Source organism: Diachasma alloeum, unplaced genomic scaffold (genome assembly GCF_001412515.2).
Source record: "Diachasma alloeum isolate Michigan unplaced genomic scaffold, Dall2.0 Dall_scaffold_00197, whole genome shotgun sequence".
Classification (NCBI taxonomy): Eukaryota; Metazoa; Arthropoda; class Insecta; order Hymenoptera; family Braconidae; genus Diachasma; species Diachasma alloeum.
In genome coordinates this window covers 1493543-1515749 of record NW_021680362.1, presented here as the reverse complement: position 1 = coordinate 1515749, position 22207 = coordinate 1493543, and the positions used below count along the sequence as shown (strand labels likewise).

Sequence of the window (22207 nt, the reverse complement as noted above, 5' to 3'; positions counted from 1 at the left end):
ATATCTAATTTAAAATATCGCATCTTTACACTCATTTCAATAGAAATATTGAACTAATGATTAATTCCGAAAATGAGAAATCGATACAAAAAATGATTCACAAGTGTATCGATTCCCAGCAATCGTCCTTGAGGAATAATTTCTCACACGCTCACACACTCATCTTCCTTTGCACTCTCAGCCACAAGACCCCAAGGGCAACGAGGCATCATACGATTGGAGTCGACGGGACGTCATCACCCGGGTTTCACCCTCTCCTCTTTCTCCATTCCTCATCATCATCGGTTGCACACAAATTTAGGAGTCAAACAACACTCAACACAGGACACAACAAAATCTCCAAAATGAAAGAGAGCGAACAAGTGGACGAGAAAAAAAAATTTTGTTGTGTCTTTTATAGGTTAATCCGTTCCCACCGGACAAAAGAGGATTGGCTGGGTTACCCACACGTCGTGTCCGATATTTTTCATTTGATGAAGTCGAGGGGGTAATAAGGATGTAACCCGAGACAATATCGAGACACCTTTTTAGCTCTTTCCAGGAAATATGTCTCGTCATCGTGAGTATATGCAGCCACGGTTGACATTTCAAAAGTGAAAAATCGAATTCAACTGTTTTCGTTGTTTAAATTTTTTTTCACCAATACTTCTTGCTTCTTGTTCTCATAATGGAGTGGGGGGAGAATGAGCACCTAACATGAACCCAACGATAAATCTCCTAGTCGCGAGTATTATGCGCGCCCTAGCGGATGATTTATCGTTCCGGTCACTGTGATTCATTCGCAAGACCACGAGGGGGCGTCAGCGCCATATTTACAAAATAACATTTTTACGATTTCTCTCTTCTCCTGTTGATTTTTTTTCAATTTTTATTCATTTCAAATTGTTTACTCTGACGAAAACTAGACGAAAGTAGTCAATTTTCTGATCAAATTCGATCACTCAAAAAGACTCATTTAACATGTTGAATAACCCAAAAGCCATAAAGTAGCTAAAATTTTGGGGTTCTGTATAAGGCCCAAAATTGTAAACATTCGGGACTCATCCAAATGCACAGGCTCAATCCTATGTCTAATGATATGTAGCAATTGAATATCAGAGGTCAAAGCTCAAAATGTAATTACTAAGGCCCCCTTCAAAATTGGGACCTACTGTTTCATATGACCGCAATGAGCCCCAAAAACATGGAATTGTCTGATTGGTAGCTCAGGATTCAGTGGATTGTTCCCTACAATATTGGGACTTGAGACGGAATAAGGCCCAAAAAAAACAAAATGGGCCTTACTTTTTTTAATAGGCTTATTTACATTATTAATCAACGAAAAAGTAGTTCGATCGGTGCCAGAAACTTCAAACCTGCAAAAAGATGACGAAAATGCATAAGGCCCAAAAAAATAGAAATTGATAAATGGGGAATCAACGTATCAATATTGGAACTTCGAACCGTTCGAGCTTTCATTGTCACAAATGGCCATATGAGGCCCAAAATTATGCAACGACGTATGCGACTTATGTAAATAATCAGGCCCAAACCTCTGATCTCATTCATGCTAATGATGAGCAATTCAACATCTGACCCCAGAGTCCTAAATGCAATAACAAATACTCTTCAAAAATCGCGACCTACTGGTTCATACTAGCTCAATAAGGCCCAAAGGCTTCAAATATGTTGACCAATATTATTCGATATTTAGAGGATGGATTATTTGGGAATTCTGAAATAATAAGTCCCAAAAAATGAAACAAATAGGCCCCGTCTTTTTTCTAAGATTATAAAATAACATATTTCTAACTCCTTTCTCCTCCCGCTATTATTTCTTCACTCCAAATTCTTCACTCTTATGAAAATGAAACAAAAGTAAAAAATCTCAATAAAATCCGATCACTCACAAAGGCCCATTTACAATGTTAAATAACCGAAAAGTCGTGAGATAGGTCACACTCGTCATTGCCTCGTGTACTTAACATTGCGCTAACGTTCCATTCCGACGAGAGGGAAGAAGAACCTCCAAATGGAGAGAGCTTGGCAAACACTCAAATACACGAATGTAGTCAAGCAACAACTGAAAGCCATGCATTGTTGCCGCGTCATCTCTGACACAAAAACGAGTATCTCCATTCGTATAAATAATCAAGTTAACGAATTAATGTATTCATGATTGTTTTTCATCTTTTATTTTCTGTTCATTGGGAGGAGGAAAAAAAATAAAACAAGCTACTGAGGAGGAACTTTTCTGAATGAATCAACAGAAGGGTGATAGTAGGGGGGGTTGAGTGGGTCAGAGGGAGGGGGGGGGGCGATCAGCTGAGCGGAAAGGGTGAATGAAGGAAAAGAGAGAGTGGATGTAGATGGGGAAAAGAATGTCCCGTCCTCTCCACGGATTCTCAATTCGATGGATAAACGAAAAGACAGGGAACGAAAAAAAGGGGAAAAAAATCAACTGTGAGAACGATATGAGAGATATTGATAGAGTGGGGGTAAGTCCCGAGTCAGTGGGACCCATACGCGGAGGGAAGAGAAGTGGGGGCGGAGCCCTCGCATGGTTATAACCCGTGGTGAGATGGCTCGGCATTGCGGTGAGGGCCCCATGGAAAGAGGATGAGACCCAGCTCGCGCTTGCCCACTGGCATCACCATCTTATAAAAGCCATGGACCCACAGGGCCTTAAACCCAACCCCCTTTCGCGGATACTCTTGGTCGCTCTTTATGGTTATATTGGGCCCTCTCTTCCATTTTTTTCTTTCTCTTTATTTTCAATTAGAGGAAGGCAACTTCACATCTAATTCCCATCTTCACGGTAATGACCTACGTGCCCTCGGGGAGGAAATTTAATGATTAATCAGAGGAGATTGTGCGGCCCAAAATTTTTTTTTTCAGAACTTTATCGTTTTTCATTATTTCTTAGGATTCAAGTTTTTCGTGCGTGAAGGGTTAAAGGATAGTTGTATTAAGTATTCATAGGGCCCAAAAATTAAAGATTTCGGGGCCTCATCGATGCCCTTATCATTGTACTTCACATCTGATACCCATCTCCAGGGTGTAATGACTTGCGTGCTCTCGAGGAGAAAATTTCATGATCACTCAAGAGGTTCAAAAAATGTTGTGAGGCTCAAAAAATGCCATTCACAGAATGGATCGTTTTTCATTATTTATTTGGATTCTATTTTTTTGTATATGAAGGGTTCAACGATAATTGTATCAAGTATTTATCCAAAAAGTTCAAAAATTAAAATTTTCTGGGACTCAATCATTAGACTTCACATCTAATTCTTCGCCGTGATGAAAACCGTGCCTCCGGGGAGTAATTTCATGATTAATCAGAGGAGATTGAGGCCCAAAAAATTAATGGTTTTTATCATTTTACTTATTCTGTCGTATTAAAATTTTTCGTATATGAGGGGTTGAAGGATAATATTGAAGGATAATTGCATGAAGTATAGTTTTATCCATAGGGCCCAAAATTCTAAGTATTCTGGGCCTAATCACTGAACTTATCATTGATTTCCGCCAACCTACTTCTTTCAATCACTTTTTCGAAACGTATAAAGAAAGAGATCAACGCACAAGGCCCAAAAACTTTAATTTTTGGGCCTCACGGATATTTGAAACTCAATTCCAATTTTACACGCGCGCAATTGCAACATTGACTGTAATTGAATGTGGCAAATTGAAGAAAGAAAGTAACCAGCGAAAGAAGAAAAATGGCGAACGTGCAGGCGAGAAAGGAAGTAGGGTTCCATCCTCCATACATTACCACTCTTCATAAGGCCCCCTCCGTTCCGACCCATAATGCATGGTTATACAGCATCGATGTGGCATATGAGTAGGCGTCATGAGTTCGTGCGATACGTGCATGATTGACACGTTGTAATTAGCCGTAGACTTTATAGCCCCTGATCTTCGCCAGAGACTCTCCGGTGCGATTGAAGGTGGTTAAAGAGCAGTATGAAAAAAAGCATAAGTTATGGAAAAAAAATTGAGAATGAAGGATAGAGAATCAAGGGAGAAACCAAAAAAACAAATTATCGAAAGGAGGAAGACGAACGACTTGTGAAGAATGTTGAGCCTCCAATACACGTATATATTCTGTACTCAAAGTGAAATAAAATGCCATTCCCACGTACAAATGCTGTAGGCTGTGTGAGAGTATCTTGGCGCTGCGACGGGACTCCCCTACGGGATATCTCTCATGAATATATCTCCTCTATCTTCTCTCCTTTATATACCCATAACCACACTTTTGCCCATTGGTTCTTACCCTGTCTCCATGCCTTCTTGTCAAGTGACTTACGAGGAGGTGGACAAGGTAAAATCCGTTCGTCGACTTTAGTACGTGTTTCCATTGTCTTTTGCAATGGCGCTCGCCCGCCCTCCACCGCGGGATGAGAAGAAATAAAAGGTCAAAAAAGAAGAGGAAAAAAAAACATTGTGATGGCGCCACCTCCAGGGACCCCAAGCATCCCCACATTTTCGGCGCTTCCTTTGAGGTTACCAGGGCCCAAGGTGGGCCTTGTACGTGGACCAGATGGGTCTCATCGCGCCTCTAATGTCTTTCGTCTTTTATCTGATGAATTAGTTTTTTTTATTTGAAATAATTGGTGAATTGTGTTTTACAAGATTAATGTGAGAATTTTAGTTGTGCTATTCTTTGATAGAAAACTATTTTTGAAACTAGTGGAGAGTAAGCCCTCGGTGGCGAAAGTAATCGATAAAATGACGATGTGCGACTTTTTGGAAAAAAAATTTTCTGGGTGAGTTGCTCAGAATGTGTTGAATTGATCGACACGAAATTTTATACACAAGTGTGACTCAATAATAATAATCAGTGGTCAGAATCTCAGATGTTTATTTCACGTTTTACGCATTTTATGGAACGCCGTATTAAATCTCAATTGACAAAATTGGAAAAACGCGAATATCTCGAAAATGTTTCATGAACGGGTATTCATATTTGGATTGATCTTGATAGGGGGTGGCAAGACGAATATTTTGAGAAAAAAATCAAATTCATCGGACAAGTAGTTTAAGAGATATTAAACTAAACTTTTTTCACAAGAATTTGAATATCTTCTAAACCACTTGTCCGATTCTGCCTACCCATAATTCCATCTTGTAATATCATAAGAGCTACAATCTCACTGAATTTCAATATCCTATCTACATTTTTTCGGGAGTTATCGTGCACAGAACGATTTTCCCATAAAAACGAAAATACCCATTATTACCAAACTGTCCCAACTTATACAGCAATATTTTGATTTGATTTGATATATATTCTCGTAAGGAATATGACGTCAAAAGAATTTAACTTAGTCACATAGTTTTTGAGATAATGAGGAAAAAAGATTTCTGAGAAATCGTTGTATCTCGGAAACCACTTGACCGATTGATCTGAAATTACGCCGAGAAGTGCTCCAAAGTAATACCAATTATGTGACGAAATTTCAAATTTTTAGCTCGAACTTTAGTTCTTTTTCTATGAAGATTTATAAAAAATTTTCGAAAAATTGGCACACGCGTCCGCACATACGTACACATATTTTCTAAATACAATACATATCTTCCCTCTGTATTATCCCCAGGCTATATCTATTCGGTCAAACCTTAGATGTTTTTAAGGCATAAATTACATGGAAAGCGGAATGTTACGTTATTATCCTTCAACTTTCCGGACCTCTATATGAGGGAAACAATTAATTAATTATGTTTCATCATATCTTCGCGTTTCATGGCATTCAACGTCATTTCCAGGCAAAATTAGAAGATCGTCAAAATCAACGATTACAAAGCTTCCATTCGGAAACAAAAAATTATTAGTTATTGCGGAGCAGAGAAGGATGGATTTCAGGCACAATCAATTATGAATAGTTCTGAAAATCATGTTCTTCAAATTTCTGTGACTTTTGACCGAAATATCTTTTATCCTCACCCAGTGGGTCCTGTAAATATGAAATGAGAATCTCCCTTACCGGCAAAATGTTTGTAAATAGATGTAAACTTTTGGGAGGGGCCTTTTTTCGTTTCTGATCGCCTGCTGTGCCAACATGGAACCCCATCGGGCACCGGTATATTGCATGGGTCCCCCCCGTCCGAAAACAGTTGTGGTCGTCGGATATCTCTTCTCTCCCTCTCGTACACAGTCGGCCATTCTTACCTTTATTTTATTTTATATATATTTTCTTCTTATTTTTTTTTCCTTTACGAACATACTATGGCCTTTTATCTCCTCGTTCGGGGCCTCGCGGTGCCTGGACTCCTCTGACCTCCAATCTGTATTATGTGTACGCCAGCCATATTGGATATTTCGACGATGAATTTTTTATTCTCACATAAATTTTCGGGTTAATACTTGCATCATCAAGTTTTTTTTCAAACAAAGAGGGAATAAGTGCTCGGAGCATTCAAGAGAAATTTCAAACCTGCGGAGGAACGAAGGAAATTAATGTGTAAGGCCCAAAAATTTCGATATTCATAATTGGGGAATTAGCGTTTGAGTTTTCATTATTACGGATTACGGTGTGAGGCCCAAAACATTTCATCTCATATATGACGGTGATTGAGCATCAATGCCAAAGCTCAAGATACATTGGCTAGGACCCAAAAATTGGGACTTACTGTTTCATGTAATTTCATTGAGCCCCGAAACCCTTGAATTTTGTGATTTGAATTATCGGAGATACAATGAATACGTCCCAAAAATATTTGTGCAGAAGAACGAAGAAAATTAATGTATAAGGCCCAAAAATTTTGAGATTTATAATTGGGGAATCAGTGTATAAAACAATTTTGAATTGTTTAAGCTTTCACTGTTACGAATTACGGTATAAGGCCCAAAATTTTTATCTCGTATATAAGGATGATTGACCATCAAGGTCAAAATTCCAGATAAGTTGGCTAGGACCCAAAAATTGGAACTTACTGTCATGTAACTTCAATAAGACCTAAAAGCGTTGAATTTTATGATTTGAATAATTCGAGATTGAGCAATAAGAGAATAATGAGAGAATAAGTCCCAAAAATATTGGTGCAGAAGAACGAAGAAAAATAATCTGTAAGGCCCAAAAATCTCGAGATGCATAAATAGATTATTCACGAATAAGTCCCAAAAATATCTGTGACTTATAAAAAAGGATAAGGCCCAAAATAGAAAAAAACTGGGCCTGAACATTTCTCATCAGTAAAAATCATACATTCGTAAAATCTATTTTTAAAAATACAATGAAAAATGATCATCTCCTTTTTAAAAAATTATGAAGAATGATCACATTCTCACAAAAAGAAGCCATTAATCCATGCACCAAAATAAGAGAAAATAAAATTGTCGTCAGTTGATATCCATTGTATGACACACATCCTCGCCCACGCCATAATCCAAAAGACGTTGATCCAATGCACAACCATTATCCTATAAATACCCAACGTTGAAAACGTATCGTACACTCTACAAGAATTAGCGTAGGTATTCTCACCGAGATGACACTGTTGAATTTCACCGTGCCCCCTCCCTTCCTTGTATTGTTAGATGACACCAGTGTATCTTCGCAGTCTGGTAGAAGCTAATCGTTACACCGCAGGACTTCGCCCATTCACTCGCTTCTCTTTTGAGGCCCTTAGGGACAGGGACCTAATAACTGACATTTTTGTGGGCATTTTATCCCTGAATTCCCAGTTGACTTTTTTATTTTCATTGTCACCTGGTTTTTCCCCGTTTTATTCAATTTTTTTTATTGAAATGAATTTGCATATTTCCGGTGGGCCCACATTTGGGGCCTTAAGGGGAGTGGAGGGCACACAATGAACCAAATGGTTTAACCAGCCATCAATAAGTTGAAAATAAAATATATTAATGCTTTATCAACTGTGAAAGCTCGAGGGGAAGTTTTGAAGAAAAAATAAATAAAAATAGTTAAGTGACTCTGAAAGAGATTTTCTGCGGCAAAAGTCAAGGGGTTTTTGTCGACTTTGGCTTCTCGCGCCTACGGATTAGCCCCCTGGGCTTCGGACAGAAAAATCTTCGTCTCATGTTCTCGTTTTCTATCCTTGCTTATTCCTTACATTCATTGGGTAAAAGTTGTCGTTCAACCAGGTAAAAGATTCGGAGGTTTGAAAAAATATTTGGATGTTTCGGCATTAGGCCAAGTAAAAGCCTGTCCTTTATATATATTTTTTTTCTCCTCTTTCTTGTATTTATACTCTTGTTTGCCCCTTGATTTGCCACGGGCCGGCCTTTTTCAAGGAGGTCCCTATCTTTTATTTTCGTCTCTCCTGGTGTCCATCACTGAGCGGTCAAAACAAGCGTTTATTTTTCCGGAGGCTACCTTTTTTCTTGAAAGGTGGGGTTACCTGAGGTTCAAGCGTTTGTCTTATCTACCCTCTCTGAGATAAGAATTACGGGAGTATGAAAATAAACACGTGGAAATAAAATCCTTGGTTTTAGGAGTGGAGTAAAAATGTTGAGGGAAATAAAAATTAATGTTTTGGATGTTTTTATTGTTTGCAGAGGTGTAAGGAAAAGCTCAATACACTGGCGATATCCGTGATGAATCAGTGGCCTGGGGTCAAGCTGAGGGTGACTGAGGGGTGGGATGAGGAGGGAAAACATGCCACTGACTCGCTGCATTATGAGGGAAGAGCTGTGGATGTTACGACCAGCGATCGGGATCGCTCCAAGTATGGAATGCTGGCTAGGCTCGCTGTTGAAGCTGGCTTCGACTGGGTCTACTATGAGTCCAGGTCGCATATTCATTGTTCCGTTAAATCAGGTCAGTACTACGAATTATGTTAACAAATTTTTTTTGAAACACGTGCTTGCAGAAGGCTCTTTTCGTTAACAGATTTTTTCTCATTGCGGCCGTAAGGCAGCGCTGGTTACAGCCGTTATGACAAAAAATATTGTTCGTCGTACGGCCTAAAAAATTGCAGGCAGCTGTATCTTTGATAGAGCTGTAATTGTACGTGGATACGTCTATGATCTTTCCTTCCTTCTTGAATTTCCTAGGAACTTCTTGCATTCCCTTGAATTTTCTAGAAACTTGAATTCTCTCGAATTTTCTACAACCTTCTTGCACTCACACGAATTTTCTAGAAACTCTTTGAATCCCGTTGAAATTCCGAGAAACTTCTCAAATCCTCTCGTTTTCTAGACACTCCCTGAATTTCCTCGGAATTTCTAGAAATTCCTTCAATTCCCTCGAATTTTCTAGAAACTCGATGAATTTCCTCGGAATTTCTAGGAACTCCTTGAATTCCCTCGAATTTTTTAAAGAATCCTTGCATTAGATGGAATAATCTAGAAATTCCTTGAACTCTCTCGAATTTTCTAGAATTTCGTTGAATTTCCTCGAAGTGTTATCTTTGATAGAGATGTAATTGTACGTGGATACGTCCGTGATCTTTCCTTCTCTCTCGCATTTCCTAGGAATTTCTTGCATTCCCTTGAATTTTTTAGAAACTCCTTGAATTCTCTCGAATTTTGTAGAACCTTCTTACACTCACACGAATTTTCTAGAAACTCTTGAATTCTCTCGAATTTTCTAGAACCTTCTTGCACTCACACGAATTTTCTAGAAACTCTTTGAATCCCATTGAAATTTCGAGAAACTTCTCAAATCCTCTCAAGTTTTCTAGACACTCCCTGGAATTCCTCGGAATTTCTAGAAATTCCTTCAATTCCCTCGAATTTTCTAGAAACTCGATGAGTTTCCTCGGAATTTCTAGGAACTCCTTGAATTCCCTCGAATTTTTTAGAGAATCCTTGCATTAGATCGAATAATCTAGAAACTCCTTGAACTCTCTCGAATTTTCTAGAATTTCGTTGAATTTCCTCGAAGTGTTTAGAATTTTCTAGAATTCCGATAGATGGCGCTGCACATAAGGACCGTTTCCCAAAATGACCCCCCACAATGAAACCATGGCCGTATCCACGTCAAAAAACTTTCCTAGCTGATATGATTGCAAACTCATATTCGCCAGAAAAGTTTCTTCCGGCCTAATGACGAAATATTAGTATATTCCATCACACTGTCCGTCAAACGCCGTTTACGAACATTGTGAAAAATAATTATGTTCGTCACTCGGTCGAAAACAAGTTTTCGGCCTTGTAAGGAAAATAGCTATTCGTGCATAAACTGACACTTTATGATACAAGTGAATCACATTCATAATCACGTGATACATACTCACGGTGGTTTGTTCCCCCTCTCCCCTTACACCGACCGGGATTGCTAGGATATTTCCCGTTCAGAAGTAGTTTTCATGTAGTACTAAAAAATAATTAAGTATGACTTTTCCAAAGACTAATTTTAATTAAACCCCTCATTAATTAAAAACATTACCCCACTCGTATTAACATTCCCCTTTTTTCACACTTGTAATCTAATATACTATTACTCTACGAGCCTATCGGTATGAGAAATTTCAAGATTGAGGGAGGACCGAAACATATTGATGTGTGAGGCCCAAAAATCGTGAGGTTCATAATTATCACGAGAATGAAATCTATGGGGCCCAGGATTTTAGAGTATTCGCTTCGTCATCAGTATAAATAAAGGTATAAGGCCCAGAGTTGCAAATAATTGGGACTTATTTGAGAAATCAGGCCCAAAATATTTAATTTCATGCATGCCGATAATGAGAAATTGAACTTCACAACTCAGAGCTAAAAATACGATGATTATACCTATCAAATTTGAGCTCCGGGCCTTACCCAGACTCCTTAGGAATTGGGACTTACTGTTTCATATAATCCCGGTCGTAGAGCCCAAAAGCTCAGAGTTTTATGCCTTTAATAATTCACGACTCAGTCGATTAGTACCGAAAATATTTGGGACTTATACAATAATGAATAGGGACGAAACGACATTTTTAAGACCCATATTTTTCAGTTTTTTTAATTCGTTATCAATTAACGAGGCTCAGATGAGGCTCAGAGTTCCAAACAGATGAGATTTATGAAAAATTAGGCCTAAAATCTCGCATCATCTGTGCAAAATATGGTAACTGAGACCCCGTAAAAAATTGGGACTTACTGTTTCATATAACCCCACTAATGGGACCCTAAAAAGCTCAGAATTTGGTCATTCTGAAAATCCGAAATTGTGTAGATGGGTCCCAGAAAATATTTGTGACTCATGCAAAAATAAGGCCCAAAAATCCGTCGTAACAATTTGGAGAAAATAATTGATTCATTTCATAATTTAACGACAGATAAAAAAATATAAAAAATTCAATTTTCCATAAAATTAAATTTTTACCAAAATTATCTACCTTGGTCTCCTGTTTACGTTGAAATAAATTTGAAAATAACGTTATAAAGGTGAAAAAAAAAATCGACACATCAATGTCTCGGTTCAAACCTCAAAACTTGTGTTACCCAGGCGCCGAAGCATTAAATCTCTGATTTAGTGGAAAGCGGAAGGCTCAAGAAGGCAGGGGAAACGTCGCGTAAAATGTTTGAAGTGAACGTTTAACGGATGGGACGGTTGAAGATAAAAAGAAAAAAAATATAAGAATGATGATATGAGAGGAGTCAAAATGTCGGCAACTCAAGATGTCTTATAAATTCTTATTACATTCTGTTAATTCGTCGATAATTCAGTGGTATAAACGCTGGGCCACTGTTGCTCAGGGAGCCTTGAGTAACGACGTCGTAGAATTTAAACGATCGTATTTCTCGTTTTTTTATCGAGCAATTGAAATTATATAGACGCTTGCTATTTAAATTTTTTTGGCGTTTAATACTTTGTGGGGGAAGAGGATAAAATATAATGGGTGATAAGAAATTTAATTTCCGGCGGGAGTTATCAGAGATCTGTTTCCAAGAGGAAATGAGATAAATCTGGCATGATTTTACAGATTATTTTTCCGAATAATTCGAGGAGTCATGGGTTTAGGAAAAAATGCCATAAGAACATTTTTTTGTAGAATTTCATGGGCTGCAAAGAAGACCTTTTGACTGTTTCCGCTATAGCTGTAAGTTCCAGAGATGTGCCGATAGCAACTTTATGATTTTTGTTGCAAATTACTTCAAAATGTATCGATACGCGGAGAGAAATTCTCTAGAAAAATTCTAGTACTAGCACGGGATAAAGAACACAAAGTGATGGCCAGGGAAAAATTCCAGTGTCGGCACTGAAAATTTTATTGAGTAGCACGTGAATTTTGCCCGTTCTTATATGCAATTTTCACAGAAATCTCCAGAAATTTTATTAGATATCCGTAGTAATTTTACCTTCACAGCACTAGATTTTTTCATAGCCGGTGTATTAGGATTTTTTCCAGTAACAGCACTAGAATTTTTCTAAAGAATTTCTCTCCGTGTATGAAGAAAAATATTAGATGTTCTTCATCATTTCTTAAATTCTCTGTGAAAAATATCCCTCGAGATTTTTCTCTGAATGCACTAGCTTTGAAAATATTCACACAAAACGAAAAAAATAATGTAAAAAAATATAATTTTGCGGGTTATTTCATGAATATTAACTCTTTACTGAATCATTATTAATATTCTTACTGAATATTAATAATAATTCTTTTAACAGGAGAAAATTTAATGAAAAAATTTCAAAAATCATTTTGTCATGAAAGTCATGAATCATGAAATCATGAAAGTTTAAGAGAAATGATAATTTGTGAAATAACCTTTACAAATTCTTCGCAATTCACCGTTTCATGATGAAAAATGTGATGATTATTGATCAAGCACCTGACGTGTGCAACCATAGGATTCTCATCAATTCTTCGTGCCATTTTTATTTCAGTTTAACGGATATATAGCAAGCCAATTCCAATCATTTGGGAATAATTTGGGATAGTTTAGAAATGGAACTTTATTATTTTCTCCGTGTAGTTTATTTATAATTTAATACTGTTTATATGGCATATAGTTAGCAGGTGGTATCATCAAACACTGTTAGAAATTTTGTGAAATTTTATGGAAGATATTATAGTAAATCTCATGAGAGTGACAGTGAATCGGATTTAGGGAAAAAATGGTTATGAAATTTCAAGTTTTAGGGAGTGAGATAGAAATTTCACAACCTGATTGAATTTTCAGTGGAACATGAATATTCAGAAATAAAACGACATGAATTTTCAATTTCTCTCTGAATTTTCTTGATTTATCTGAATTTTCACAAAATAATTGAACTGAAAAATCAAGTATTTTATTGATTTTCAGATCATTTGAACATAAAATCGATGGAATATTTAATTTTTCAATGACACGATTTCCTGAAATTTCAGTGAAACTTGAACAGGACAAAAATTTTCGGAATTTGGCACGAAAAATTCAGACGAAAATTTTTAACAGTGAATGTTGATCGGACCAGTTTGAATCGATTGAAAATCATTTGGGGAAGCCAAAAAACATCAATTTGGATTTTGGGGATTAATATTTATTTTTAATTGAATTTTTTTTCCTAATTGTGGCTTGTGGGCGATCTGCGCAAACGTGAACTCGCCCGGGGGATGATCAGCCATGCGTTGAGCGATCCTTCCTCCCGCAATCGATCACATATGCATTCAATTTCATGATCGATAATGCATTAATAAATATCCATTACAACCCGTATAGACGACAGTAAATTTTGACAGTAAAACGACTTTAGACAATAAACTGGCTACATCAAATCAATTGATAAGTGTTATGCAGACAGTAGGCTAGTAAATAATTTTCTAAAAATATTAATTCATTGAGTACGAATATCAGTCTGGATTAACGTAAGAGATGTATCGAACTGTGGTTCCCCCTCTGAAACAGACACATTTAAGTAAACTGCCTAATTTGAGTTGAGAATCACTGGTTGCGGAATCACTGACTGCGTTTTCCGTGCAGGGTCGCGTAGCTTTCTGCTTCATCGACTACAGAAACCTTCCAGAACCACTCTCGATAATCTCATAATATTTACAATTATTTACAATTAAATTAGCCGAAAAAATTGTTCTCAAACCTCAAGAATATTTAAGATAATCGGTTTCTGCTGGGAAATAATTTCGCAAAAAACCATCTTCATTTCGAACCATTAGGAAACATTTCAAAAATCTAAAAAAAACGGATGTGAAGTTTTTTAGACTTTCATAAAACGTAAACAGTCATAAACAATATTTCAGTACTGAAGTGGTCAATCGGTTCAAGTCGACTTAGCTCCCAGTTAAGTTTTTCTTGAATAACTGGGAATTTAAGAAAGAGCGAAATTTTTGTAAATCTTTTTCGACAGTCTTCATTTTTATTTACAAAAAGATCTTCAGGAAAATTTTGCCAACTCCTTTAGAATTTGAGATATTCATCGAGAACTGATGGCGCTAGAATGGAATTGACTTGAACTGTTTGACCACTTCACTACTGATTTATGAACAATCAATTTTCTATCGCAACAATACATTCTCTTAGAAATCTATCTCATACTATGAAAATAAGATTTCCGACAGTTAACGTTATTTATTCTTAAAAACGAAATATCTAAAAAAGAGTAATTTTTTGCAAAAATGAATGAGAACAACTCTATCAGAGTTTTCTTTCGAAATTCATATCACTGAATAAAATAGACGACTTTAATTGTTAAAAATCTTCAGATCTCCGATAAAGAATAGTTTTGATTCTCATTTCAAAGCTCAGAATTCAAAAGAAAATTCTAACTTTAGTTTTCTCGAGTTTTGGCGAAATTGAGGATGATTTTTTGTGTTAGTATCGCCTCTCGTGTTATTTGATATCGAGATGAATCCCCACGATCCGTCACACCGAATTAATAACGAAATAACTCGTTCAATGGCCATAGACATCAGGCGAAATTGATACCCCTGGAAGCTCGGTCCACGCGACTTCAGCGTTCGATTGAATGAATTCAATACATAAAATCACCGGAGTAATTGAGGATCATCAAAAAATAGGAGGGGCATTGATCAACTTAATTATCGACCGTTTACTCATCTCCAACAGATTAATTAAATACCAATAATTGAATATTCAATACGTCGTTAATTCAATCTCTTTGTGTTACAAATCCACTCGAATTCCCACACGCCGCCGACACCTCGGAATCTCCATCGTCAGTCATTCACATATTTCCATGCATATTCATTCGACCCAGACAGAAACAACGGTTCTTGACAATTTAAAAATCGAAATGTTGTGGAAAATAGAAATTCAAGAATTTATTCTCTCGCAATAACTTCAACTTTCCCCTGTATGACTCACGAAAATAACATGCATATAGAAAAATAGTTGAAATGAACAACGCATGAAGAAATTTGACGGAGAAATCTAACTCTTTCTTTAAGAAACTAATGAATTTCTATTGGAAAGGAATGATAATTCTCTTAACGTTCTATTGAAAATGATGAAATTATCGTGCGTTTTTTGAATCGCTATTTGATAGGAAAAATTGAATAGATTTTGATTTTTTTGGGTGAATAATTCTCCTGAGATTTATTCTTTACAAATTGATGGACATTAATTTTCTACAATTTTGTTCTACTGGATATTTTTATTTCAAATTCAAGAATTGATTCAGAGTTGAATTTCTTTCTAGAATTCAATGGAAATTACAAGAATGTATCTAAATAAATGAAGAGAAAAAACAGAAAGTGTGTGAAATAATTGAACATGAAATCAGTAGCGAAGTGGTCAAACGGTTTAAGTCAATTTGGTCTTTAGTTGAGTTTGCCTGAAATGTTTCCGAATTTAAGGGAGATAACGAAATTTTTATAATAACCTTGTTTGAAACGTAGCTATATCCATCAGTTAAACGATCGGTCCTACCGACAATCCTCGAGCACCATCGGGAACCTTCGGTTGAGCGGTCAGGGAATCGCGAAACCCCCGAAAAGTAGTTGAAATTTAGCTATTTAGAAGATCGCACGGGTATTTAATTATAGCACTTCATTCAGTACATCACCACAATTATGAGTTAAATTTCGATTATTATCAGTGATTCAATGTTATTAAAATTGTAGATAATTAGCAGTGATTTTAAGACACTCAACACTGAAATTTAATACCAAAGAGTGTACAAAGAATTTATTTAATGACGTGGTTCGATCCCACAATAAATGGCGATTTCTATAATCCGTCTCAACAATTAATTTTCCAGCATCTCCCTCCACATTTTCTCCCACATCCACCCTAAACCTAGTTCCTCACCAAACAAACCTTTTTTGTAGAGCGAATTGAGTACTACTAAGAAGGTCATGAGAAAAATTTTCCTATCTCCCTTAGATTTTTTTTTTTTTTTACGGCCTCGGAGTCCCTTTTCGGGTCCCATTCGGCACTCTATCCAACCCTATGCATGCGGCTGTGGATTCTACACTGTACCGCATTCGCACTCCTATAAAACATAGAAGTAGCATGGGGAAACCACAGAAAACCCATGCCGGTACAGGCGGTTCCCTCTATTAGCAACCTCCCCGGCTCGCCGGAGCCTTCCGTTGAAAAATTCGGTTCCACGGGGAATCGAACTCACAACCTTTCGCACACTAGACTTGCGTCTAATCCACTCGGCCACCGACGTCGGTCTCCCTTAGATTTCGAAATATTCTTTGAAAACTGGCTACTAGCCAAAATCGACTTAAACGTAATTCCGCATGTGGGTACGACTCCTTTATTTTACTTCCCTAGGCTAGAATTATATTATTTGGCGGTTGTATTAATTAAACATAGAAATGTCCCCCACACTTTACTGTTGCATCAATCAATCGAACCTCACTCGAGAAATCACCCCAATAATAGATGAATAGCAGATGATGGTCGATAATAGATGAATAAATATAACAGGTATGAATGGAAAACTGATCCCACCAATTTCAATGGAAATTTTGTGGCTTTCATCCTCAATGACTAGGCAGGAATTTCCAACGCCATTAGAACACGTTTGTACGAGTTCGGGGCCCTGTATCAGTTTCCATCCGTGTTAAAAACCCGAGGAGATTATCGATAAACCGAATTTCTCCATCATGATGTGAGCAATCTGGGCGTTAGAGAAGCCATCCTCGAATGTCAGAAAGAGGAAAACAAAACTCGCATTTTTTCATGATTTTTTTCTCCTTTACGTGGCGGATGAGACGCGTTAGGGTAGCTCCAATTACCTGATCCGGTGATCTGAGAACTTCTCTGACACTAGGTGATGGATCGAGGGTTATTAGATACTTTATTAATTAGTCTATCAATTTTTTTTGTCAACATGAAAGTTTAACGAAATGATTATTTCAAATCAGTTCGATTTCGCGTTTGTTTTTTTTATTATTTTACGAATATTTCTGAAACTTGTGGATTTGAAGAAAACATTCGGAAATATTTTTCAAACTCTTCCTACTTTTTGTCAACTTATGAATTTCTTGATAAAAATTGTTTTCAGATACTTTTTGGAATAGAATAATCTACAATTGAGCTAAAACGTTCTAGAAAGTTTAATTTCACAGTTTTGTTAATTACATAATTATTTTTTAAAATCGCTAATGACATCACAAGGGTCGAATGCTGGACCAATCACAGAATGGCTCCAGCCAACCTAACCCAATCACGTGCGCCTCCAATGGATGACGCCAACTCCCCTCTCTCTCCACATTCGTCCAACCGAGCGCTACCTAGCATTTCGTCTGCCGCTTCGTGACGGCATGAACGAAATAATAATGAAAGGAAATAATAATAATAACGAAATAATTCCATTAATTATTAGGAAATATACAGGCAATATTTCTCCATAATCTTTCTACTCCATCTATCCATAGATTATGTAGAATGAATGACTAGGAAAAATATGGGAAACTGCGCTCCACCACTTCCCTATTCACCAACAAATCATCAAGAGACCTTTTGTTGAAACCCTAAAAAATAACGACCCCCTTTTTTCTGCTTCCAGAATCTTCATCAGTAGGGAAATCAGGAGGTTGTTTCCCCGGAAGGAGTTCAGTCCTAACGCCGATAGGGCCGAAGCCCCTCTCCTCCCTGAAAGTCGGTGAGGAGATAGCCTCCTTGGACTCCAACGGAGAGATAGTCTTCTCCGAGATGATAGCCTTCCTGGACTACGCCCCATCATCGAAACGACAGTTCATCCGTCTAACAACGTCCTCGGGAAAACAGCTGACCTTGACGCCATCCCACTTGGTCCCGGTGGAGCCCAAGGACCTGAAGACCCCTAGCAGCACTTTCTACGCAGCCAACGTCCAGGTCGGAGACAGAATCTTAGTCAGGGACGACGACAAAACGCTCCCCGGTGGCTCCAGAGTCAGGTGGGACGACGTAGTCGAGGCTAAACTCGTCCTGGAGGAGGGCCTCTACGCCCCCCTTACCAGGGAGGGCACAGTAGTTGTCGATGATGTCGTCGCCTCGTGCTATGCAATCGTCAACAGTCAAACAGTCGCTCAAGTCGGATTCTTCCCGTTGAGGGTACTCTCGACCGTCAGCAGTGGACTACAAAGTGTTAAAGACTTCTTCTGGTACTCCCGTGAGATCCAGGACAATGACACCAATGAGATCAAAGGCTCAAAGTCGGTGGACTCGAGGTGGAATAGGCCAGAGGGCATCCACTGGTATGCCAACTTCCTCTACTCGATTTCCACGTACGTTCTACCCCCCTCCATGCTGTACTGAATATTTTTTATTGTGGAGATGGGCATCCACGTGGAGAACATACCGGTGTTTTTTTTTAATTAATGAACGCGAGGAGCTTTTTCATTGAGCAGAAATTGGTGGAGGTTATTCTTTCATTGAGTGGTGAAGTTGGCTTGGAGGTTTTTAGGAAATTATGGAAAACAATGCTCAAACATAACAATAGGGTTTTTGAAAATTTCTCTGGAAGTTTGAATTTAGTTCGTATGAAACGTTTTTTAACGCTTAGACAATGTTTTTTAAACCTTTTTCCAACTCCGATAGTCCCAGAACTATTCAAGAAATAGTCTGTATCCAATTCCTTTTTATATTTTATTCCTAAACCCATAGACTTTTTCAAATATTTTAAAAACTATAAACTTTAGACAATGACAAGAGACATTGGGGTAAAACGGACTATCAACAATCGTCAATATCCCGTGTCTAAATCATATGCTTAAGTGAATCATGTCTTACTATGAAGCTTCAAAAAATTCCTTGAAAATGGAAAGAAATCGGGGAATCCCACTTCGCTTTAGCCCACTCCCCTATCACAGACCATTTCCGTTTCTTCAAATTCTACGCAAAAAATGTTTCTTATACTTTTTCCCACCTCTAATAGTCGGAGAGATATTCAAAAAATAGTCTGTATCCAATTTCTCTTTACATTTCATCTCTAAATCCATGAATTTTTTCAAATATTTCGAAAACTATGGGGTTTAAACAATGATAAGAGACAGTGGGGTAAAACGGACTATCAACAATCGTCAATATCCCTTGTCTAAATCATATGCTCAAGTGAATCAGGTCTTACTATGAAGCTTCAAAATATGCCTTGAAAATGGAAAGAAATCGGGGAATCCCACTTCGCTTTATCTCATTCCCCTATCACAGACCATTTTCGTTTCTTGAAATTCTATACGAAACATGCTTTTTACACTGTTTCTCAACTCCAATAGTCCCAGAGATATTCACGAAATAGTCTGTACAAAATTCCAGAGCTTTCCATCAACCACTTCACCACGGAATTAATCCCATAATCATCTGTAATTAGGGAATTATCGGGGAGTTCGTCAGACGAATTTCTCGACACTCGCACGGATCAGTGTGACAATGGGTATGTGACCCATCGAGCTATGACGACTATTTAATTCAATTTTGTTTTAACAAAGTGTAGAAAAAAAAAGTTAGACAAAAGTTGGCCAGTGTTCATCACCTACTCTGTACTCTCTTTTTTTTCAATCGATTAAATTAATTCAATCCGGTGTCTCCAGTGTTCATGATTATTCAAGAATAACTGAGACCAGGGAAATTCTGTAAATAAAAAAAACTTGTCTATTTTATTGTAAAATCAATGAATGTTATCGCCAATAATTATTGATATTTTTATTATTATAATTAATATTTTTTTAATTCTATCATATTTATCGGGTGACCGTAAGCGACTGTACTATAGCCTCTTTCCCCTCTATTTTATTCTAATTATTAATTATTATTAGCTTTGTTAGTAATAACGAGTAATGGTTTAATAAACAAAAAAAGTTAGAAAAAATTGGGAAATCAATTGCAAATGAGCAGCTCTTGTTCTTAATATAATGTGCTATTTTCCATGTGAAATGCTTAAGTTATATACCAGAAAACAGATTAAAAACACACAGTGCGTTATTTTTATTAATTATTATATATTATATTATCGATTATTTCAATAATAATATTATTTGTATGTAGATGAAACAAATTTTATAAATTATGTATATATATTGACGAAAAAAATAGACTCATATCATAAAAGGAAACTATTTTTGTTGCTTATTTATTGCTAGCTCCCGTGGCGTTGTCCAGAGAATTCCTTTCCCTTACATTGTGATTTGTTCTTAATATAAAAAAAGATCACCAATTTTTCCAAGAATCCACAATAATTCTCTAATTTCTTTGAACACCCGAAGATTTTTTGGATTTTCCCCCAAATTCTCCCGTAATTACTAGAAAATTCGAAAATATTCTTGAAATTTATAGAAATGCAAGGATATTTTTTATTTGAGAACTCCCTAGATTTTTCTAAAAAGTTGTAGTGCAATACTTTTTTTCCAATTATTTCCAAGGAAATCCAAGGAAATCCTGAAAATTTCCTGAAAATGTTGGAACTTTCTTTCCACTGTTAAAGAAAAATAGAAATTTAACGAAATGACAAAACCAACAATTCAATAAAAATTGAATGAAATTCTAAATTTTTGAGCAGCCGAAAGATAAGAATTGCCCGACTCACCTGAATTAAGAAAAAAACATGAATATTTAATGTCAAATAATCCTCAATTTTCAATCCATTGAAAATCCAAGAATATATTCACCTAAATTTTCTTGATTTATGTAAATTTTCATGGACTAATTCAACTAAAATTAACAGCTTTCATTGATTTTTCTATAACATTTTGAATTTTCAATGACGAAATTTTTTCAAACTTCAATGGAATCATTGATTGCATGGGACTGTATTGGAATTTTCAGCCCAACATTCTTCAAGATGTAGCGCTTTTTCTTGTATGCAACTGAGCGCAATAATTTATAGTTTATGTTAGAATGCGGAAGCTAATCTAATCAACAGAGAACATCCGGTTGAAATTCATTTGATCGTTTTTGCGGGAATGACGAGAAAAAGGCAACAAATTTATTTTCCGTACTGACCTTCACTTTTCCTCGTCCGGGGATTGGCATTGGCCCTTCCCCAAACTCGTGAAAGTGAAAACCACTACGGAAAAATATCACGACTAGTGTCATGGGGCTTTTCTACTCGCGTGGTTGACCAGTTCTCGCCTTCGACTCGGACACCATCTTCACGCGAGCAAAAAATCGCACAGCACTCACCCTAAAATATACTATATATTTATGTAAGAAGAAGAAGAAAACTTGGACTGTAAAAAATTTTGATTAAAGTTTTCATCACATAATAACTCCTCTCAAATTTCAAGGAATTTCGTCATTAAAAATCCCAATTTCCATGGAAAAATCATTTGAAGCTGTGAATTGCAGCTAAATTATTCCAGAAAGATTTATATAAAATCGGAAAGCTTAGGTAAATATATCCTTGCATTTTTAATCAATGGAAATTTCGCGTAATTCAGTACTAAATATTCATGTTTTTTTCATTTTATTCAAGTAAGTTGGGTAATTCTCGTCCTTCTGTCGCTCAAAAATTTGAATTTTCATGAAATTTCCAGTGAAATAAAAAATTTCACGATTTTTGTCCCTCAATGTAATTCAATGGCACTTTCCTCAAAATTACTAGTTAATTGTCCATGAAACTTTCATTCTTTCCTAACGGTATATAAGGAAAAACTTAAATGATTAAATTAGAACGAAAAGGATGGAATGACCCTTTTTTCAAGTCGTTCATTTATTTCTATTTTTCGTTTTTATCTCTTCTTATCTTCATTCTGTTGTGAATTGAACGTCTCCAAGGAAACTCGCTTCAGGCGATGCACCGTGACTCTCGTGGAAACGTTAACCTTTTACTTTCCTTCTAGTTCAAGGGATTAAAAGACTTTAATCTTAGTTTAATTCACTTGGAATATCCATTAGCGCTGAAGAGATAAATCTGGATCGAAGTTGTGCAACGTAGTAAGTCGACTT

General features: G+C 36.8%; 1 protein-coding gene across 1 annotated transcript in view; it reads left to right on the top strand.

Moving 5' to 3' along the window:
• The window catches only part of LOC107048766 (sonic hedgehog protein A), a 60841-nt gene extending 41881 nt beyond the window's left edge, over positions 1-18960 (top strand). Inside the window, exons 2-3 of the mRNA XM_015272126.1 lie at positions 8501-8762; positions 17853-18960. Coding sequence (XP_015127612.1) covers positions 8501-8762; positions 17853-18583 — 993 coding nt within the window. The 3' untranslated portion in view covers positions 18584-18960. The remainder of the gene's footprint in view (positions 1-8500; positions 8763-17852) is intronic.
• Positions 18961-22207: the final 3247 nt, after the last annotated feature.